The sequence below is a fragment of the Tursiops truncatus genome, chromosome 1 (genome assembly GCF_011762595.2).
Source record: "Tursiops truncatus isolate mTurTru1 chromosome 1, mTurTru1.mat.Y, whole genome shotgun sequence".
In the NCBI taxonomy this organism is placed as follows: domain Eukaryota; kingdom Metazoa; phylum Chordata; class Mammalia; order Artiodactyla; family Delphinidae; genus Tursiops; species Tursiops truncatus.
In genome coordinates, this window is record NC_047034.1 from 163,528,880 (window position 1) to 163,545,920 (window position 17,041).

The 17,041-nt window shown below is 55.2% G+C and overlaps 4 protein-coding genes across 4 annotated transcripts; 2 read left to right on the forward strand and 2 right to left on the reverse strand.

Annotated features, from left to right (window-relative positions):
• Positions 1–4,230: 4,230 nt before the first annotated feature.
• Positions 4,231–4,707, forward strand: ZNF593OS (ZNF593 opposite strand). Its single transcript, XM_073804107.1, has 2 exons — positions 4,231–4,275; positions 4,561–4,707. Exons 1-2 carry the CDS (start codon positions 4,231–4,233, stop codon positions 4,705–4,707), a joined length of 192 nt encoding a protein of 63 aa, XP_073660208.1.
• Positions 4,708–5,047: 340 nt separating this feature from the next.
• Positions 5,048–6,022, reverse strand: ZNF593 (zinc finger protein 593). Its single transcript, XM_033840582.2, has 3 exons — positions 5,728–6,022; positions 5,430–5,492; positions 5,048–5,339 (listed from the first exon to the last, which is right to left on the reverse strand). The coding sequence occupies exons 1-3, from the start codon at positions 5,925–5,927 to the stop codon at positions 5,198–5,200; spliced, it is 405 nt and encodes a 134-aa protein (XP_033696473.1). The 5' UTR covers positions 5,928–6,022; the 3' UTR covers positions 5,048–5,197.
• On the forward strand, positions 5,971–10,781 carry C1H1orf232 (chromosome 1 C1orf232 homolog). The gene is made up of 4 exons (XM_033855544.2): positions 5,971–7,405; positions 8,726–8,809; positions 8,921–9,018; positions 10,440–10,781. Exons 1-4 carry the CDS (start codon positions 7,322–7,324, stop codon positions 10,720–10,722), a joined length of 549 nt encoding a protein of 182 aa, XP_033711435.1. The 5' UTR covers positions 5,971–7,321; the 3' UTR covers positions 10,723–10,781.
• Positions 10,782–11,636: 855 nt separating this feature from the next.
• Positions 11,637–15,016, reverse strand: FAM110D (family with sequence similarity 110 member D). The gene is made up of 2 exons (XM_033855620.2): positions 14,864–15,016; positions 11,637–13,072 (listed from the first exon to the last, which is right to left on the reverse strand). Exons 1-2 carry the CDS (start codon positions 14,869–14,871, stop codon positions 12,166–12,168), a joined length of 915 nt encoding a protein of 304 aa, XP_033711511.1. The 5' UTR covers positions 14,872–15,016; the 3' UTR covers positions 11,637–12,165.
• Between the last annotated feature and the right edge of the window lie 2,025 nt (positions 15,017–17,041).

Consider the following 17,041-nt stretch of genomic DNA (forward strand, 5'->3'; position numbering starts at 1 on the left):
CCACTAGCATACCTGGGCCCACAAAGCTGGCTAGGTGAGGTGCTGTGACAGCCATTGGCCTACTGCCTGTCCACCTCCTGCCCTGCCCTTCAGGCATCCTAGGGCAGCTGGGCTGCCAGACCTGGGGGTGGTGCCACTGATGTGTGACCCAGGGGACCTCAGAGCTGGCCTGGGATCGCCGCCCAAAACTGGCCTCAAATGGCAGGGTGCGACCCTGACCTTCAAGGCTCCTCAAAAAGGGGCCAAAAAGTGAGCAGTGAGCACGGCAGCAAAGCGCAGAGGTTAGGAAGCCAGAGCCTGGGTGCAAATCTTGACCTGGCAGCTTGTTAGCTGTGTGACCAAGGGCTAAGCTTACCCACCAGGCATCACTTTCCCTGTCTGTAAAATGGATATAATAGTTCCTACTTCAGAGGGCTGCTATGCAGAGTACCTGTGTTAATAGCTCTACAACCTTTAGAACTGGTTTTTAGCCCCCTCTTGTTTTGCACCGTGGACCCTTTTGGCAATCTGGTGGAAACCCTGGACAGTTTCTTAGAATGAGGCTTTTAAAAGCATAAGGCAAAATGCTGAAGATTACAAGGAGGACAGTTATTATCAAAATATATTAAACCCCACAAATTTATGATATAGTAATATGCATTTATCAGCATTAAATAACAAGACTGGCAAATTAAATTCCTTTTCTAACGATCAGCATGTTGTTACTCAGCATGAATAACACCGAACTGTGGAGGTGGTCTCTGACTCACCTCCTTGCACTTATTGATCAGCAAACACCTACAGATAGGGGATGCAAGAGAGTCACAGATAAGCTGGGTGACCAATGTGAGAGCAGATGGAGTCACCATTTGGTCACTGACCCTCTACTGGGCACCATCAATGGCAGCTATGCTGCAGGAATGTCTGAAACAGTGTGATTTAGCAGTGGGTTAATAACTGTCACCATTTTGAGATCGTTATGAGCGTAAGTGATATTTTGGGATACTTGTGATAACTACAATTTGATATGAAAATATCTGTGATTTCTACTGGTGACAAAGCCACAGATACTGCTAATATTTCAATCCATAAAGAAGGAAATGGTAAATTTTAGTTAGAGGTTAGTGAAAATAAATATATAATTTTTTTGCCATGCAAGTTTATAGGCCCCCTGAGTTGGGAAGCCCAGGTTAAGAGCCTTCCTCTAGAGCAATGTCTGACACAGACTAAGTGTCTGCAGTTATCATCATCCCAGGCCAGGGGACTCCCAGGACTTTGGAATCAGGCAGAATCAGTTCCACTTGTTTGAGATGAACATACACACTGTTATGTATAAAATAGATAACCAGCGAGGACCTACTATATAGCACAGGGAACTATGCTCAATACTTTGTGCTAATCTATAAGGGAAAAGAATTTGAATATATATGCGAGAATATATATATATTCTTGGACTTCCCTGGTGGTGGTGGTTAAGACGCTGCGCTTACACTGCAGGGGGCACGGGTTTGATCCCTGCTCAGGGAAGTTTCGCATGCCATGTGGTGCTGCCAAAAAAAGAAAAAAGAAAAAAATAAAATATATATAATATGTATTCATATATATATATATATATATATATATATATATCACTGAATCACTTTGCTGTACACCTGAAACTAAGACATTGTAAATTAACTACATCTCAATTAAAAAAAAAAATCAGTTCCGGGACTTCCCTGGTGGTCCAGTGGTTAAGACTCCATGCTCCCAATTCAGGGGGCCTGGGTTGGATCCCTGCTGGGAACTAGATTCCACACACCGCAACTAAGAGTCCACGTGCTGCAACTATAAAAGATCCCGTGTGCCTCAACTAAGACCCAGGGCAGCCAAAAAAAAAAAAAAAAAATCAGTTCCACTTGCTATGTGACTGAGCCCACCCCTTACACCTCTCTGAACCTGTTTCTTCCTCTCTAAAACCCAGGGGCTGGGGGGGGGGTGTGTGTGACTAGACCTTAGCTCTGTGAGGATGTCTTTTAAATATTTTGAAATCTGTAATATGAGGTAGATATGAGTTATTATTGCTTTAATTCCGTGGGGAGGGGCCTGGGAGGCCTGCCCCCTTTGTGTCACCTAACTTGGAATCTCTACCAGTGCCCCAATACCTGGCCTCCAAAGCCTGTCATGATCTTGATTGTCACCCAGAGACCTGAAGTCTGAATTTGGCCCACAGACGTCCATGTGGTGTGTGTGTTTTGTCATCATTTAACAATTTCACATACAAATTGAGTTCTTTGAAACTTGGCCAGCTCTGTTCACCCCATCCCACCTTCACACGTGGCATCAAACATGAGTGCACGTCGTCGGCTGCTTCCTTTCAAGGGGACTCCAGTTCACCAGGTCCCCATAGGACTTGCTCCCTCATTTGTGAACCAGTAGGCTCCCAATTTGCAATTTGGCCCTCGCCTCTCTGGCTTTGTCCTTGGCCTCACGTCCTCATATGCTGCACTGTGTGTATCCCTTTAACACTCCTCGGTGCTTTCCCCTTTAATGTTTTTGCCTCTTCTTACACTGGCCTCCCTGTGGCACTCTGGGGAAATCCAATAAACACAGACCTATCTCCACCATCCTGATTTCATCAAACACCTACCCTGAGCTGGCACAAGATAGAGGGGAGAAGCCAGCCAGCCCCTGCCCTCCCTGAACTCACAATCCTGTAGGGGAGAAACCAACAAGAACTCACCACGTGTACTCAGATACTCCCTGTAAAGGACTGGGGTCCTAACAACCACACCAGTGCCTTTACTCTGGGTCCCCAACACGTGGCAGGGCTATAGGCAGTGAGGGGCACAGTAAACGGCAGCTTCTATTCTGAAGGTAGTTTTGTGAGTTTATGAAAGGTCTTTGGATCTATTTGCTGTAAAAATTTCAGCGATAACAGTAGGTCATTAAGTGGAAGGAGGACATGCCCTTTCCCCAGCATGTCCCCATCCTGTTGCCCAGGTTGGGCCACTGTTAAGTTTTCTGGGTGTTCTTCCATTCTCTCTATATGCAGATACTCTACATGGTATTCTGGAAATATGCTTGTCCCCCCCTTTTTATGAGTTAATCAATACCAAATGAAATCATACGAATAATGCCCAGCACAGTCAACTACTATTTTTTTTTGGCCACACCACGTGGCTTGCAGGATCCAGGTATTGCACCCAAGCCATGGCAGTGAAAGCCTGGAATCCTAACCACTAGGCCACCAGGGAACTCCCAGTCAGCTACTATTTTTTAGCACACCTCAGACAGCTTTCTTTTTTTTTAATGTTATTATTATTTATTTTTATTTATTTATTTTTGGCTGCATTGGGTCTTTGCTGCTGTGCACAGGCTTTCTCTAGTTGCGGCGATCGGGGGCTACTCTTCGTTGCGGTTCGCAGGCATCTCATTGTGGTGGCTTCTCTTGTTGCGGAGCACAGGCTCTAGGCATGTGGGCTTCAGTAGTTGTGTCACACGGGCTCAGTAGTTGTGGCTCGCGGGCTCTAGAGCGCAGGCTCAGTAGATGTGGTGCACAGGCTTAGTTGCTCTGCGGCATGTGGGATCTTCCCGGACCAGGGCTCAAACACGTGTCCCCTGCATTGGCAGGCGGATTCTTAACCACTGCACCACCAGGGAAGCCCTCAGACAGCTTTCTTAAGATGCAGATCTTTTATTATTGTCCCCAAGCTGGGGTAAGGAAGTCCCTACAGGAACTCCATCTTGGGGAAAGTGGTGGAATGTGCCTTCCCCCAAGGTAGGTGTGGTTGATCCAACAGAAACCAAGTGAAAAAGGCCTATTCCTGTTCGGAGGGGGTGCTAATAAGGCACCCAACCCCTCCTTTGCTGAGAGCTGACTGGTGACATCCAATCGTCTGAGGTAGGGTTAGGGCCACGACTAGGGCTGGGAGGCCCTCCCATACCTGGTCCAGGCCTGAGACTTCTCAACACTGCCAGGCAAGGCCTCTCCTGCCTACCCGGGCTGGACTCCCTGGTGGGTGGGGGAGGTGCTGCTCAGGCCTGATGCTGATCTCTCCTGACAGCTGCTCCTAAGGCTGGCAGGGCGGGCAGGAGGGGGAAGGGACAGATTTAAAGGTCTAGCTGCCCCGCCCCCTGCCAGACCTGGGAAGGCAGACGCTGGTGAGCATCCTCTCTGTCCTGATTTCCGCTTCTTGGTACCATGAATGCCACTGGTCCTCATTCCCGCTTCCATCCCCCAGGACATCAGGAGGACTAGCGGCACCCACCATGCGATTTCGACGCCTGACACCTGGCTACTTCCGAGTGCTACAGGTAAGCACCCCAAATGGTGGCTTCTGGGACCGACCCCTTCCTCCCCCTACCATGGCTGGGATGATACCCAGCAGCCAGGCTGTCACGTTCCCTGCCGCCTGAGCAGCCAGGGCCCACATAGCCCACATAGGCAGTGAAGCGAGAGAGATTGGGGTGGAATCTCCCTGGGGCAGCAATGGTATCCATATCTCCTTGCCGCAGCTGTAGCTTCTCAGCCCCTTTCCACCCCCCACCTTCCCAGAAGTCTCAGCTGACCCCTCAGGTGGACCCTCTGTGCACCTCCAGATGCAGATAGCCGGGGACCTGAAGGCAGAGCCCCGGAGTCCGCTGGTGGGGATCGTGGCTGCACTGCTGGCTATCCTCGGGCTGGGCGGCTCCTGCTATGCTGTCTGGAAGATGGTGGGGCAGCGGCGGCCGCCACAGGCTCCATGATGAAGTAGGCAGCCTCTCACCTGGGCCCTGGGGGGTAGGTGACTCGCGGGGGCTACAATCTCAGAAGCCTACTTCTTTTCTGAGGGGGGGTCACTCCCTGCCCTCATTGGAAGCAAGGTAGTATAAACCTGATCCTACCCATCCTCCCCACACACCTGGGCTGCAATGGGGGGCTTCAGCTCAGATGCTAGGACCCCTGAGGGAAGGAAAGGATGCAGGTTCTAAAGCTGAGTCAAGTAGGGAGCAAACACCCTGGGCCCTGTACACAGGAGTAGAGAGAAACCCTTACAGGGCTTGAATTTGGAGGAGTGGCCTGGAGGTTAGTGAGTCAGAGGCAAGCTCTCCTTATCCAGTTCCTTTATTGGGAGGGAGGGCACCCGGCAGAGGCCATCTACTTCCCAAACCAAAAGAGACTGGCATAGTCTCTCACAGCCTGGCCCTTGCATCACTGTCCATGGGCAGCTCCTCTGCCTTGCATCCTCAGGCCATGTCAGGTAGACGTGTCCATCTCAGGGACCGCGGTGGATACTTCTGTGGGCACTGGCAGCCTTTGGGGAGGCATATAGGAACCCATACCCGCTGCCCTCTCTGCTTCTTCCTGACTGTAGGGCTCCACACTCAGCTGCTTCAGCCTGGAAAAAGAATAGGAGTTGAGAGCTGACCAGATGCAAGCCCTGTCTGCCCGGGACACATCCATCAATCCTCTCCTTACTACTTCATACCTTTTCTTGTGGTCTTTGGATCGGAAGTGGGTCTTCAGGTTGGCAGAATCGATGAAGTACCTCCTGTAGGGATGGGGGGTAAGGAGGATAGTTAGAAGGTGATGCCTCTCAGGTACGCCTATTTCCCTGACCCTAGCTCATTCCCTGATGCTAGGCTCCGGGCTTGAAGGGATGGGAGGCCGGCAGACCCACTGGTCCCAGGAGAAGAGACCCTGCGCGTCCCGGGACCCGGATCTCACACCCCCGGCCCGTCCCGCAGACCCTTCTCCTCCTCAGACTGGGCCCGGCCGTAACTCACGCGCAGGCCAGACAGCGATGCAGGCCGCCCCCTGGCAGGTCGGGATCGGGTTCCGCGCTTGGGTCTGGCTGGGGCCGTGCGGCAACCTGGAGCCGCAAATCGCGGTGAATCTCATCCAGGTCCGGCCGCCGCCGCTTCGCCTTCATCTGGCGGGCCAGGGAGTGCGCTCGGTGCGCGCCCGTCCGGCGGGAGCGACCCATGGCGGGTGACAGCAGGACTAGGGGTCCCAGAGCCGAGCTGGGAGAACACGTGTGGGCGCTTCCGGACTGCTCAATGACGCCTTGTGACGCCCTGGGAATGATCAGGCTCAGCCAGACCGCCTCTGATGACGTCACTTGCGCGGGCCGCGCCTCGAGCGCCCCCAGGCGGCCGTCGATGTCAGTGACGGAGCTCGGGGCCGGGCCCCGCGAAGCGTCCTCTTCCGTCGCTGGAAGGGCAGGGTGGTGCGTGCCCTGGGGGGATGCCGGCCCGTCCGCTGCCCTGCCCGCCCCGCCTGGCCCACAGCACCGTCCTCTGGCCTTATCACCCCTTCCTGGTTCCCAGATCTTAGACTCCACGTTGCGCGTGTGGGGGGGGATGCTGCATCTTTGGGAGGCACTGAAAAATGTCTGTGATGTTAATAAATTAATAAATGAACGAGAGTGAATAAGTTTGGGATCCCGGCCCCCACAGAAATACCTCTAGTCCCTGAGAAAGCCCTCGCCACTTCTCACCCCTCCCCAGTTATTCCTCCCCAGAGATCACAGTGCTTAGGCGTACTGTCAGACTCAAGAGGGGTCGGCTCCTCTCACAAGAAAAGGAGATGCTCACAGAAGGACCTCCCATCTTTGAGCCCCTTCTCTGAGCCCTGGACTCCCAGGCGTGGGCTGGCATCAAAGGGAGAGATACAGCCCAGGTGTTGTGTGCTCAGAGTGGGGAGAGGGCCAGAGAGCCTTTTCCCATGCACCAGAGCCTGGTGCCTTCCAGGCTGACCAGAGGAACTCAGCAATAATTCAGGGGCTCCGGTTCTTTGGAACCTGTTGCCAGGAAACAGGGAGACCAGCACGTGCATCCCTGGGGAGAGGAATCAGTTTCCAGCCCAGACAAAGCAGTGAAATGTAAGCCCAGGGCACCGACTGGGAGCCTTTGGGACCTTCCCACTCCAGTTCACAGAGGCTGAGTGCAGACATAGGGCAGAGCCCTGTTGAGGGCACAGCTGGTATGGCTACAGTCACAGGGGGAACCACTGTGGGTCCTGAGCCCAAGGACTTTGTAAATGGAATTCGTGAATGGAAGAGGATATTTCTGGAGCCATTCCAAATGATCAAATTCAAGAACTCCTAGGTCCAGGAAGGAGGCTTCTGTGGAGGGAGTCTTCATTATACTTGGCGAATATGGGTCAAGACGAGGGGCTGAAGTGGCAGAAGCTGGCTCTCACCACAGACTCCTTTGGATCGGGTTCACCTGCTGGGCACTGTGCCATCTGGGGAGGCTGGTGCATCTTTAATGAGGTCACCTGATCCCTGGGACAGGCTCTCAGCCTCACCAAGTTCCTGGAGCCAGACACACTGGGTGCTTCCCGTGCCTGGGTGCCAGGCCCATTTCCCCTGCAGCCATGAACCAAACCTTCTGGAAAACCTACAAGTCCAAAGTCCTACAGACCCTGAGTGGGGAATCTAAGGAGGACCCGGCAGAGGAGGTGGGTAGTATCCTGCTTGCTGGGTGGGGCATGGGCAGAGGGGCAGCAGGAGTGAAAGATACTAAGGGCAAGGGACTAGCTATGAGAGAGAGAGAAAGAGAGATTTGTACAGAAGCAACTATCAATTCATGGATGACCAACAGCACGGTGCAGTGTCAGAAAGTCAGGACGTTCCAGAAAACCAAGGAAGAAAAGACTTGGGGGGCACTGGAAGAGTGGCCACTGTCTCCAAAGATCTCAAGGGCTGCCACACGGAAGGGATCCTTTTAGGACCAATGCACAGTACCCACACAGATACACTCAGCTTGACACAACTTTCTAATGGGCAGAGCTGAGCAAAAGCAGGATGACTCACCTTGAGAGGAAGCAAGCCCCCGGGAAGTAGGGGAAGTGGCACTTGTACACTGAGGGTTACTGTAGCAGCAACAGAACAGAGCCATACTTGGACCATGTTTATTCTGACGTTTAAAAAGAAAAACTGAAAAGGCTCCAAAACAGCCTTACCTCTGGAGGCTGCGATAAATGGCAATTGCACAAACAGACACGGCAGAGGCAGGAACTAGTGCTGGGGTGTGTGTATGTCAGTGTGAACACGTGTCTGTCTACACAGGTTGGTGTCTAGGGCTGGCCCTGTGTAGAAGTGTCTGTGGGTCAGTATTGGGATTGGCGTCCACGTGGAACCCCCATTTAAGGTGTGTGTGCAGGTGTGAACTGGTTACAGGTGTTTTCAGGTGTGTTTTTTGGGGCAGAAGTCTACAGAGGCATGCAGGCATTCGCAGGTACTATGTTTGTATGGCGTGTGTGTTTGGGTGTGTGTGAACATCTGTGTCTTGGTGTCTGGATGAGTGGAGAGGTTCTGTGTGCTGTGAGTGGGTCTCCGTGCAGCTGTCTTCAGTTGTGGAAGTGCACAGGTGTGAATGGTATAACTGTGTAAGTGTCCTTGTGTAGGTGCCTCACAGCACATATATCTGTGTACATACAGGGGAAGAGTTGTAGCCATGCGGAGGCACGCTCCTGTACAGGTGTGTGTCTACACTGGCGTGCAAGCTCTTGTCCACATGTTTTGCATGTGTCTGTGGGTGGGCAGTATGTGAGCTCAAAGGTGTCTGCGGGCATTGACTGTACAGGAAATGTGTGACAGGTAGATTTGCGTAGAGGTACAGCTGCGTGTATTTTTGGAGGGTGTCAGGGGCCTAGGTGTGCGTCTTGTTCCATGGGGTTTGGAGGTGCCAGGTCTATGTGTACCAGGCTAGCAGTGGGGGAGGGAAGTCATATTCCTCTGGGGCCTCTCTCACGCTGGGTAGGGGTCTTGTGTCCCAGAAGGAGAACCCAGCGTTAGTGGAGTCTGAAGCAGCAGAACCAGCTGAAGAGGCCTTCAATCCCATGTCACAGCTGGCCCGCCGGGTGAGTTCTCCCTTCTTCCACCCCAACCCTGGGGAGCCTGGCAGAAGCTGCTGTGGAGTCCTGGGAGGTGGTGCTGGGGGCCCTCCTTGACTCCCAGCCCCTCTCTCCCAGGTTCAGGGGGTTGGGGTGAGAGGCTGGCTGACAATGTCGTCTCTGTTTAACAAAGAAGACGAGGACAAGCTGCTGCCACCAGAGCCCTGTGCTGACCAGTACGTGTGTGTGTTGAGGGGGTCTGGGATGGGCCTGGGGATCCCCTTCTCCCATGTCCTTTCCTCTGGTTTGTTTGTCTTTCTGACTACGGAGGACTGGGGAGGGCCAGCCCCTGGCTGTTTCTGTTTCTCTCAGCAGGAAAGAGGCCCAATCAGCATATCTGGGAGATTAGGTTAGATCTCAGGAGGAATTTACCAGCTGTTGGGATTGAGATGCTAAAAGGTATTACGGGCTCTCTCTCCCCATCCATGTGGGAGGGGTCATCTCCCTAGAAGAAGGGAACCCAGGAGAGAAGTTTTAGGTGTTTGGAACAGCGAGTGGTTCAGATCAGTGGTTCCCAAGTATTGGTCTAACCCTCATCCTCCCAGGGAACTTGAGACAAACACAAATTCCCAGACCCTCCCTCAAAGATTTTGATTCAGCCGGTGTTGACTGAGGCCTGGTATCTATATTTTCAGCGAGCTCCCTGAAGACTTGAGGACAATAGTTTAGGAACCACTGTCTTAGCAGGTCTTTGATGCTGGGGGCGTAGAGGGTCAGATCCGGGGCCTTGTCTTCCTCCTAGCTCCATTTTGGCACACACTTCATCTCTGCCCTTTCCTCCAGCCCAGTCACACTTCCCTTTTGGCATTCCCCTATTCCTTTCTTCCCTAGGTTCCCCCTGACCCACCCATCTCTCCTGCCCCAGGGTTCCTTTTCTCCCTCCCGCTCACCCCCTCTCCCTACCTCAAGCCTCATCACTGCTCCTTGATTGCCCTTTCCCCCACATCTACTTGCTACCTCCCTAGTTCCCCTCTCCCGTAAGCCTTTGATCTAGGCCTTTCTCCTTCCCTCGGGGTCGCTCCACCCATCCTTCTACCCAGCGACCCTCATTTTTCTGGACCCTCTTTTCCTCCATCCCGGAGCCAGAACGCTGTCCCCGCCCCGTCTCCTTCCCCAGGGCTCTGCCCTCGGGTTCCGGAACGACCGCCCCCAGAGTCTGACCCCGCCCCCTCCCCGGATCTAACGTTCCCATTCGGGTCCCACAGTCTCTTCGCATCCTTCCGCCCGCCCCTCTTTCAGGGCTCCTCCTCCTCCACCTTCCCAGACCCTGCGCCTCTGGCTCGCCTCCTCTGGCCTCGCCCTTCTCCTCTACCCTAAACCCCTGACCCCAGCTCTCTCCCCAGGGATCCTGATCCCGGTCCCCTCTTCCCAGACCCCTCACCTAATCCCCTGACCCTGTCCCACCCCAGCCCCCTTTCCCAATGCCTCTGAGCCTTCCCCTTGCCTCCAGGCCCTGCCGCCAGTCTCCCGGGCCCCTCCAGCCCTTGACCTCACCCGGGCCCCACTGGCCCCACTACTGGTCCCGTGACCCCGCCTCCTGTCCTTTGTCCTCTCCGGGGCCTCTCGGCCAGCCCCTGACCCCGCCTCTCTCCTGCAGCCCGCTGGCGGCGCAGCCCTCCTCTCAGGAGGCGGCGGAGACGCGCGGGACCGGGTTCTGGGACGTGTTCGCCAGCAGGTGGCAGCAGCAGCAGCAGCAGGCGGCGGCAGCGTCCATGCTGAGCGGCGCGGAACCCACTCCGGACCGGGACCCTGAAGCCGGGGACGAGGCCGCCGAGCGCCCCGAGCCGCGGGAAGCCGATCCCGCAGCCGGCTTCAAGTGGGGCTTTCTCACCCACAAACTGGCCGAGATGAGGGTGAAAGCTGCGCCCAAGGGCGACTAGTCTGCCGGCCTAACTGGGCGACCGCTCCTCCCCTCCCACGATAAAAAAAAAAACCCTGGCCCGACACTCCGTGTGACCGCGTGCTTTTTTCCATACGGCGGGGAAGGCTGCTTTTGGGTGGGCAACCTCAGGGCAGGGTCCAGCTGGAGTGGTCCTCGCCTTCTCCCCCCACAAACGTACAAGGAGAAAATGACCAGAGACCTCTTAGGTATCAGGGTAGATTGTGTTCGATTTAGGGTACAACTTTCCAGGAATCTGGGGAACCCTAAAGGACAAGTCCCGCCGCCCTGTCCAGCCCTTTTTAATTCGACAGACGTTTCTTGTGGCCTTGCTACGTGGGCTGTCCCTGTACTAGGGGAAGGTCAGTGACTAACAAGAGAACCCAGACTACCAGCGGGTCAAGTTGAGGCACAAAAATAAGGCTGTAGTTGGGAGCTCAGAGGAGATGACCCCGGCTGGGAAATTCAGGAGTTCCTGAGAGAGAATGCGTATATGTAATCTTAGAAGGATGAGTGGAGAGAAAGGGGAAGGTAACCCAGGCAAAGGGAGAAGGCCGTGAACAAAGACTTACAGGTGTGAACGTGTGAGGAAACAGGTGACCTTGTTTGTCTTTGAGGGAAAGGAAGACGGTGACAAGATGTGAGCCTGCGGGTTGCAAAGGCCTGGTTTGAAGAGTCCTTTATTGTCCTCGATTCTGGATCCTCCACATCTCAGCCCTTCATATCTAGTAACCAAAATGGGTAGCAAGGCTCCAGGAATGGGAGCCTTCAGGGGCTGGTGAACCCCAGATTTCTGGAGCAGACCCCTCCCCAAAACTCCCCAAACGCGCGATTCCTGGCTCCCAGCTCTAATTTGGACCCTCCTGGAGGGAGTCGGTGGCGGAGACGATCATAATAGTGTTAGTGCTAATTCGGTGGTGGTCATAGCGGCTTCGTTTATTGAGCACTTCCTATATGCCAGGAACTTTGCCAAGCGCTTTGTGACCATTTCAAATATACTTTGATCACCGAGGGGGTGTGTCTGCGGTCCCGAGAGGCACAGTCTGCCTGGAACCCACACTCCAAAACCCTCGCGCGTCTGCTCTGTAATCCAGCCTCTCGACTCCTTTAAATAACTTTTTGACTTTATTCAGCAGGTTCTCTGATCTCCCACCCGAGTCTTCACTCGCCCAGTCTTCACTAGCCTCCCGGCCTCCACAGGGGCCACGAGGCCGCCCCCTCCCCGTCCGCCGCCTGCGCTGGGAAGGGCCTTCGGGATCTTTTTGTCCCATCCTCCCAAGGTTCACGAGGGGAAACCGAGATCCAAAGGGAAGGGTTTGCCCAAAAGCACCCGGCGCGTGAGAGGCAGGGTGTCCCCGCCCGTGCCTGGGTCCAGCCCCGCGCTCACCCCTTGCCCTTCCCCGGACCCCGGACTCCACCAGAGCCTGCTCACGAGCGGCGGCGGTCACACCTCGGACTCGCGCGGCGGGCCGCGGGCGCGCTGGCAGCCGTACAGCCACTGGATGACGCGCGCGTTGCGCTCCACCACCGACACCTGGGGGCGCCCGTCCCGCGCCGAGCCCGCCGCTTCCGAGCCACCGCACTCCGCACGGTCCCGGCGTTCTGCGCCGCCGTCGCTGGACGTCCAGTCGCTGGCGTCCCCAGAGCCGGGCGGCGGCGACGTTCCGGGCTGGGGGCTGGCGTCGGCGCCCCAGCTCTGCGGAGAGAAGCGCTCGGCGCCCAGCACCTCCACCAGCGCGCGCTCCAGACCGCAGTAGTTGAAGAAGCGCTCCTTCTCCGACAGGGGCAGCGAGCACGTGGGGCACAATGCCCGCTTTCCCGCTGCGTCTGGGGCATCTTGGGGCGCGGCCCAACCCCCAGGAGCCGCGGGTCGCTCCGTTGAGCCTGGGCTGCTTGAAGCGACGTCTCGGGGGGCGCCCAGGAAGAGGCGACGCACGAGCCCCTGGCCCTTGGCGTTCTCTTTGTTCACTGAAGCCTTGCATTCGCGCTTCTGGCGGTAGAATATGAGGGAATCAGGCCTTGGCAGCCGCCTGCCACTGCCCCGGCGGGCAGGTCTGGGCGTCCTGGGCGACGGAGGGGGCCCCAGCTCGTTGCAGGGGTGCGGGGTGAGCGGCCCGGGACCCCCACGCAGAGCTGGCTCCTGGCGTCGCGCTATCACTTGGTGCGTCTTGACATACTTGGCTTTGTCGGCCTCCAGCCTCTCCACAGCGCTGGGGGTCCGTCCCCTGGATGGGGTGGAGGGAGAGGCCAGGAGCATCTTAGCAGAACTGGGCAGGACGGTGCCCCATAAGCCACTGGAGGTAGGCAGATAGTTGAGGAGCTGAGAGCAATTGGCTGGGGCCTCCTGGGACCTGTGGAGAAAGAGGAATGGTCAGGGGGAGAGTAGGAAATGTCCCTGCGCCTCTCCTGCAGGCATTCCTGGGAATAGGCTCAGCCAGCCACCCCTCCCCCATCCAAGTCAGCCAGGTGCCATGCCCAGGGGGCAGAGGCTCAGGTATCCCTCCCACGCCCATCCCTCAGAGACAATGGGCAGGGGCTCCCTGGCCACCCAGAAGCATATGCCCCTTTGAGGGTGCCCCATTCTGGCCACAGGGCCATGCCAAGCAGGCATCGGCAAGCAGGACACTTGGAAAAGGAAATGGGGCTGGTCCCTGCCCAATTCCCGACAGTAGCCTCAACCGGAAAAAATACCTCTTCCCAACCTAGCAACTTTGAGTCCAAGACAAGGAGGCTTCCCAGCCACATGCTGGCTCCAGCAGGACCCACCCATCCCGCCCCCAAACACAGAGGTCAGGGATATAACCACAGGGTAGGAGCCTCCAGTAATTGCAGCCAACTGCCCTGCCCAGGCCCAGCAGGGCCATCAGGGAAAGAGAGGGAGGTGGTCACCAGGTCACTTCAGCCAGCTACCTGCCACCTACTCTGTGCCCCTGCGAAGGGAATTCCACAATGCCCAACTGTATACCTTGTTTACCTCTGCATTTCCATTTCATAGAAGAGAAAACTGGCCCAGGGAGGAGGAGGCTTGTTCAGGCCTTACTGAGAGTTTGGGCCCAGGACGGGAACCCAGATCTCTTTGCTTTACAGTCCAGAACTAGTTCCAAATGAGTATCTCACTTGCCTATCAAAACTTTCCTCTATGTTTTGCTTCTATTCCTGCTGCTATAAAACCAAGCACTTTCTGCTAGAGATTGGCCCCTTATCTCACTAAAAATTTCCTTCCACTAATTCTTCCCAATAACCTGCGCTCCCAGAAATCTGCCCTCAGGGTCCCTCGTCCTAAAACCCCGTGACCCTTCTCATCCAGCTCCCTTCTGCTGGGGAAGGGGGGCCGGAGGGGTTGTAAATCAAGAGCTGACAGTTCCCCTGGCAGTAACAGAATGGGCCACCCACACGGCTCAGTACACTCTACCCCATCCCTGTTTCCCTGCTCCCCCCATCCTCCATTCAGCTGAGAGGGACACATCAGTTCTGGGGGCTGAGGAGACCTCGGGTCTGCAGGCAACAAAGGAACAGAACTTACCAGGGATGGGGGAAGGGGAGCCTTGGTAAGGGGCCTTGGGGCAGAGACTGCCAACCCTACCCACCCCAGGGCAGCCTGTGTGTATACACACACACACATACACACACACACCCATCTAGGGTCTAGCAAGTCAGTCCATAGGTAGTTGGTGACTGGGAAACCAGGCAACAAGGAAAGCCTGGCAGTGCCCTCCTTAGGACTAAACTTGGCAATAGGTCAGATTCCAAGGTCCCAGGAGGGCACTGTGCTTGTCTGACCTCAAGGGTACCCTCCCGTCCCCTCCTTCTCTTCCGAGCCCTGAGCAGGCGGCTATAAAAAGTTCCTAAACACAGGGACCAAAATAGTTTGCTGTCCACTGCCTCTTCCCTGCCTTCTGGGCTGCCTTGGTGCCCAACCACAGACATTCCACCCTAGAAGGCTGGCAGACATCTTTGCGCCCGCCATCCCTTTGCCCACCCTCTCCCGGTACTGGGGTTAGTGGTCCGAACTTTGCCCAAGCATTTGGCTTTGGATGCAGATGCAGGCTAGGGGACTGTGCTCACTGGCTTGGTGCCAGCCTCCTTGCCCTTGGGTCCCTGGGTGCCCTCCCACCCCAGCCCTGGGCTCAGGATGCACTCACCTCTGCATGGTGAGGCTGAATGCCAGGGTCCCCAGGCAGGTCCAGACTGAAGGCAGGAGGGACAGCAGGGACTGGAAGTAACTTTGGTGGCAGCCAAACCTCACTCTACACAGGAAAAGCCAAGAGAGCCTCCACCCCCCCAGGTTAACCCTTGCCTTCCTGACCTGGAGCCTGGCCTCTGTTAACTCCTTCCTGGTCACAGTCTCAGTGCTGGAGAGGACCTTTGGACCACGTCCAGCTCCTTTACTTTATAGATGGTCATACGGTCCCTGACAGGTTAAGTGATTTGCACAGAGGCACAGTGAGCTTGGGGCACAGCCAGCACCCCAAACAAGGTCTCCTGATTCCCAAGCTTCCTCCAGAGCCTGGGGTGGGGACATGCGATTCACGTGGGGTCAGCCCCCTCTGCTGGGCCTTGGCAGATCATCCTCATTCAGATGAGAAGGCGCAGGGTTCTAGTTAACCAGCTTTTTCCCTCTGTAGCAGGTTTAGACCTGTCCTGGTCCAGGTGTGTGGATGGTGTCAAGCTTGCTCTCCCGAGGGGTGAGGCCAGGAATCTGCAACCTAAAGGCGGGGGGCCGTGGTGCTGCAGATGTGCTAGGTGAGCCCCTCCCAGCAAGTCTTGTCATGAAGGTCACAAGGGAGCCCATTGGAGCTGCCTCTGCTCAAGGTCCTCTGATGGCAAATGGGATTGTCTGGGAAGAGGGTGATGACGGGATGATTCTGGGGCCAAGCCTGGGTAAAGGACCCCCTTCCTTCTCTGCCCCCATTGGGAAATTCTAGAGCTAGCACAGCTTCTTATTTGACACCTCATGTCTTCAGGGGGAGCCCTGGCTCCACAACGCTGGTTCCAAGAGAGCCCCTCTTCTCTCCCCAGTGGGTAAACTCTGCAGTACCCAGAGCTCAAAGACCAATGTCCTTGCCAAGCGGTTCTTGCACCACCACCCCATGGCCACTTTTCACAAATCCCTTTCCCTCCCTTCTAGCACTTTTTAATGTTTGCAAAGCACATTCACACCTGTGCTCTCTGATCTCCTTTGTCCCTCCCAAGGACCCTAAACAGAGGACCCAGCAGGAGTGACCACCCCACTTTATGGGTAAGGAAACAGGATTAAAGGGGGGTACTTAATTCCAACCCCAAATCCACTCTTTCCAATGCACCCTCTGCCTGTCAAGTAAGGTAATAAGTCTGAAAACCAGAAGGCCCATCTCCTGGTAAGAGATTTTTATTACCTAGTTAGAGGGAGTATTTTTTTGTTGTTCATGATAGATAGTTCCATATTGTGTTGTTACAGCACTCTACAAAATGCTCCCGTATACATGATCACAATTCATCCCCAGGACTATGTTTCGGAAGTAGGTTTGTTATTTTCTCCATTTGACTGCTAAAGAGACTGAGGCTCAGATACGTGAAATGACTCACCCAAGCTCACACAGTTAGGAAGAACAATTAATTTTTATTGAGAGACTAATATATCCTAGGGCACTGTTCTGAGTACTTCACACAATGATTAACACATTTAATCCTCAAAACAACCCAATTATTTTCCTAATTTTATAGATGAAGGTTGCAGGTGCAGGCCAGTAGCCCTGAGATCTGGTCATGAAGGGGTTAAGCATGAGGCCGGGCAGGGCCCAGCTGGGATGCTGTCAATGGCAGGAAACCTGGCCTGTGAAGGAGGGGGAGGATGGGGCTGTTGTGTCTGACTCTTATACAACCCCCATCCCTTTGGTCTTAAAGGAGCATCCGGGTTGGGTGGCAGGGCAGGCAGGGGCCTCCTTCTCAGCTCCAGACAGATACTGGGCTACAGAAAGAGGGGGATTCAGAGTGCAATGCAGGTGCTGCCCTGGGGTAGCCCCCAGGCCGATGAGGGTGACTAAAAGTGAGCCCACCTCCCCTCAGGAGTGCTCAGAGTAGGGAGACACAGCCCCAGCCCTGGGAAGTCTCCAGTCAGAAGGGCCAGACACAGCCCTGCCCTCAGGAGTCTGGGGGTGGGGACTGGTCAAAGAGCCCTGCTTTCAGGAGCTCCCAGTCTGAGGGGTGACGGTACCCTATCCCAGGATGTCAATAGACACATACTACCGTCCTGGAGAGCAGAGTCGTGGGGGCGAGGTTTGAGTGGGTTGGCTTTCGGCTGAGAGAGCCCTGAAGGAGTCAGCCCTGAAAGAGGTGGGAGG

Bases quoted from the DNA above. Each gene is read 5' to 3' on its own strand.
- ZNF593OS (XM_073804107.1), top strand. From the start codon at position 4,231: ATGCGATTTCGACGCCTGACACCTGGCTACTTCCGAGTGCTACAG. The intron at 4,276-4,560 runs GTAAGCACCCCA...GTGCACCTCCAG, and splicing joins GCTACTTCCGAGTGCTACAG to ATGCAGATAGCCGGGGACCT.
- ZNF593 (XM_033840582.2), bottom strand. From the start codon at position 5,927: ATGGGTCGCTCCCGCCGGACGGGCGCGCACCGAGCGCACTCCCTGGCC. The intron at 5,493-5,727 runs GTGAGTTACGGC...CCATCCCTACAG, and splicing joins CATCGCTGTCTGGCCTGCGC to GAGGTACTTCATCGATTCTG. The intron at 5,340-5,429 runs GTATGAAGTAGT...TTCTTTTTCCAG, and splicing joins TCCAAAGACCACAAGAAAAG to GCTGAAGCAGCTGAGTGTGG.
- C1H1orf232 (XM_033855544.2), top strand. From the start codon at position 7,322: ATGAACCAAACCTTCTGGAAAACCTACAAGTCCAAAGTCCTACAGACC. The intron at 7,406-8,725 runs GTGGGTAGTATC...CTTGTGTCCCAG, and splicing joins AGGAGGACCCGGCAGAGGAG to AAGGAGAACCCAGCGTTAGT. The intron at 8,810-8,920 runs GTGAGTTCTCCC...CCTCTCTCCCAG, and splicing joins TGTCACAGCTGGCCCGCCGG to GTTCAGGGGGTTGGGGTGAG.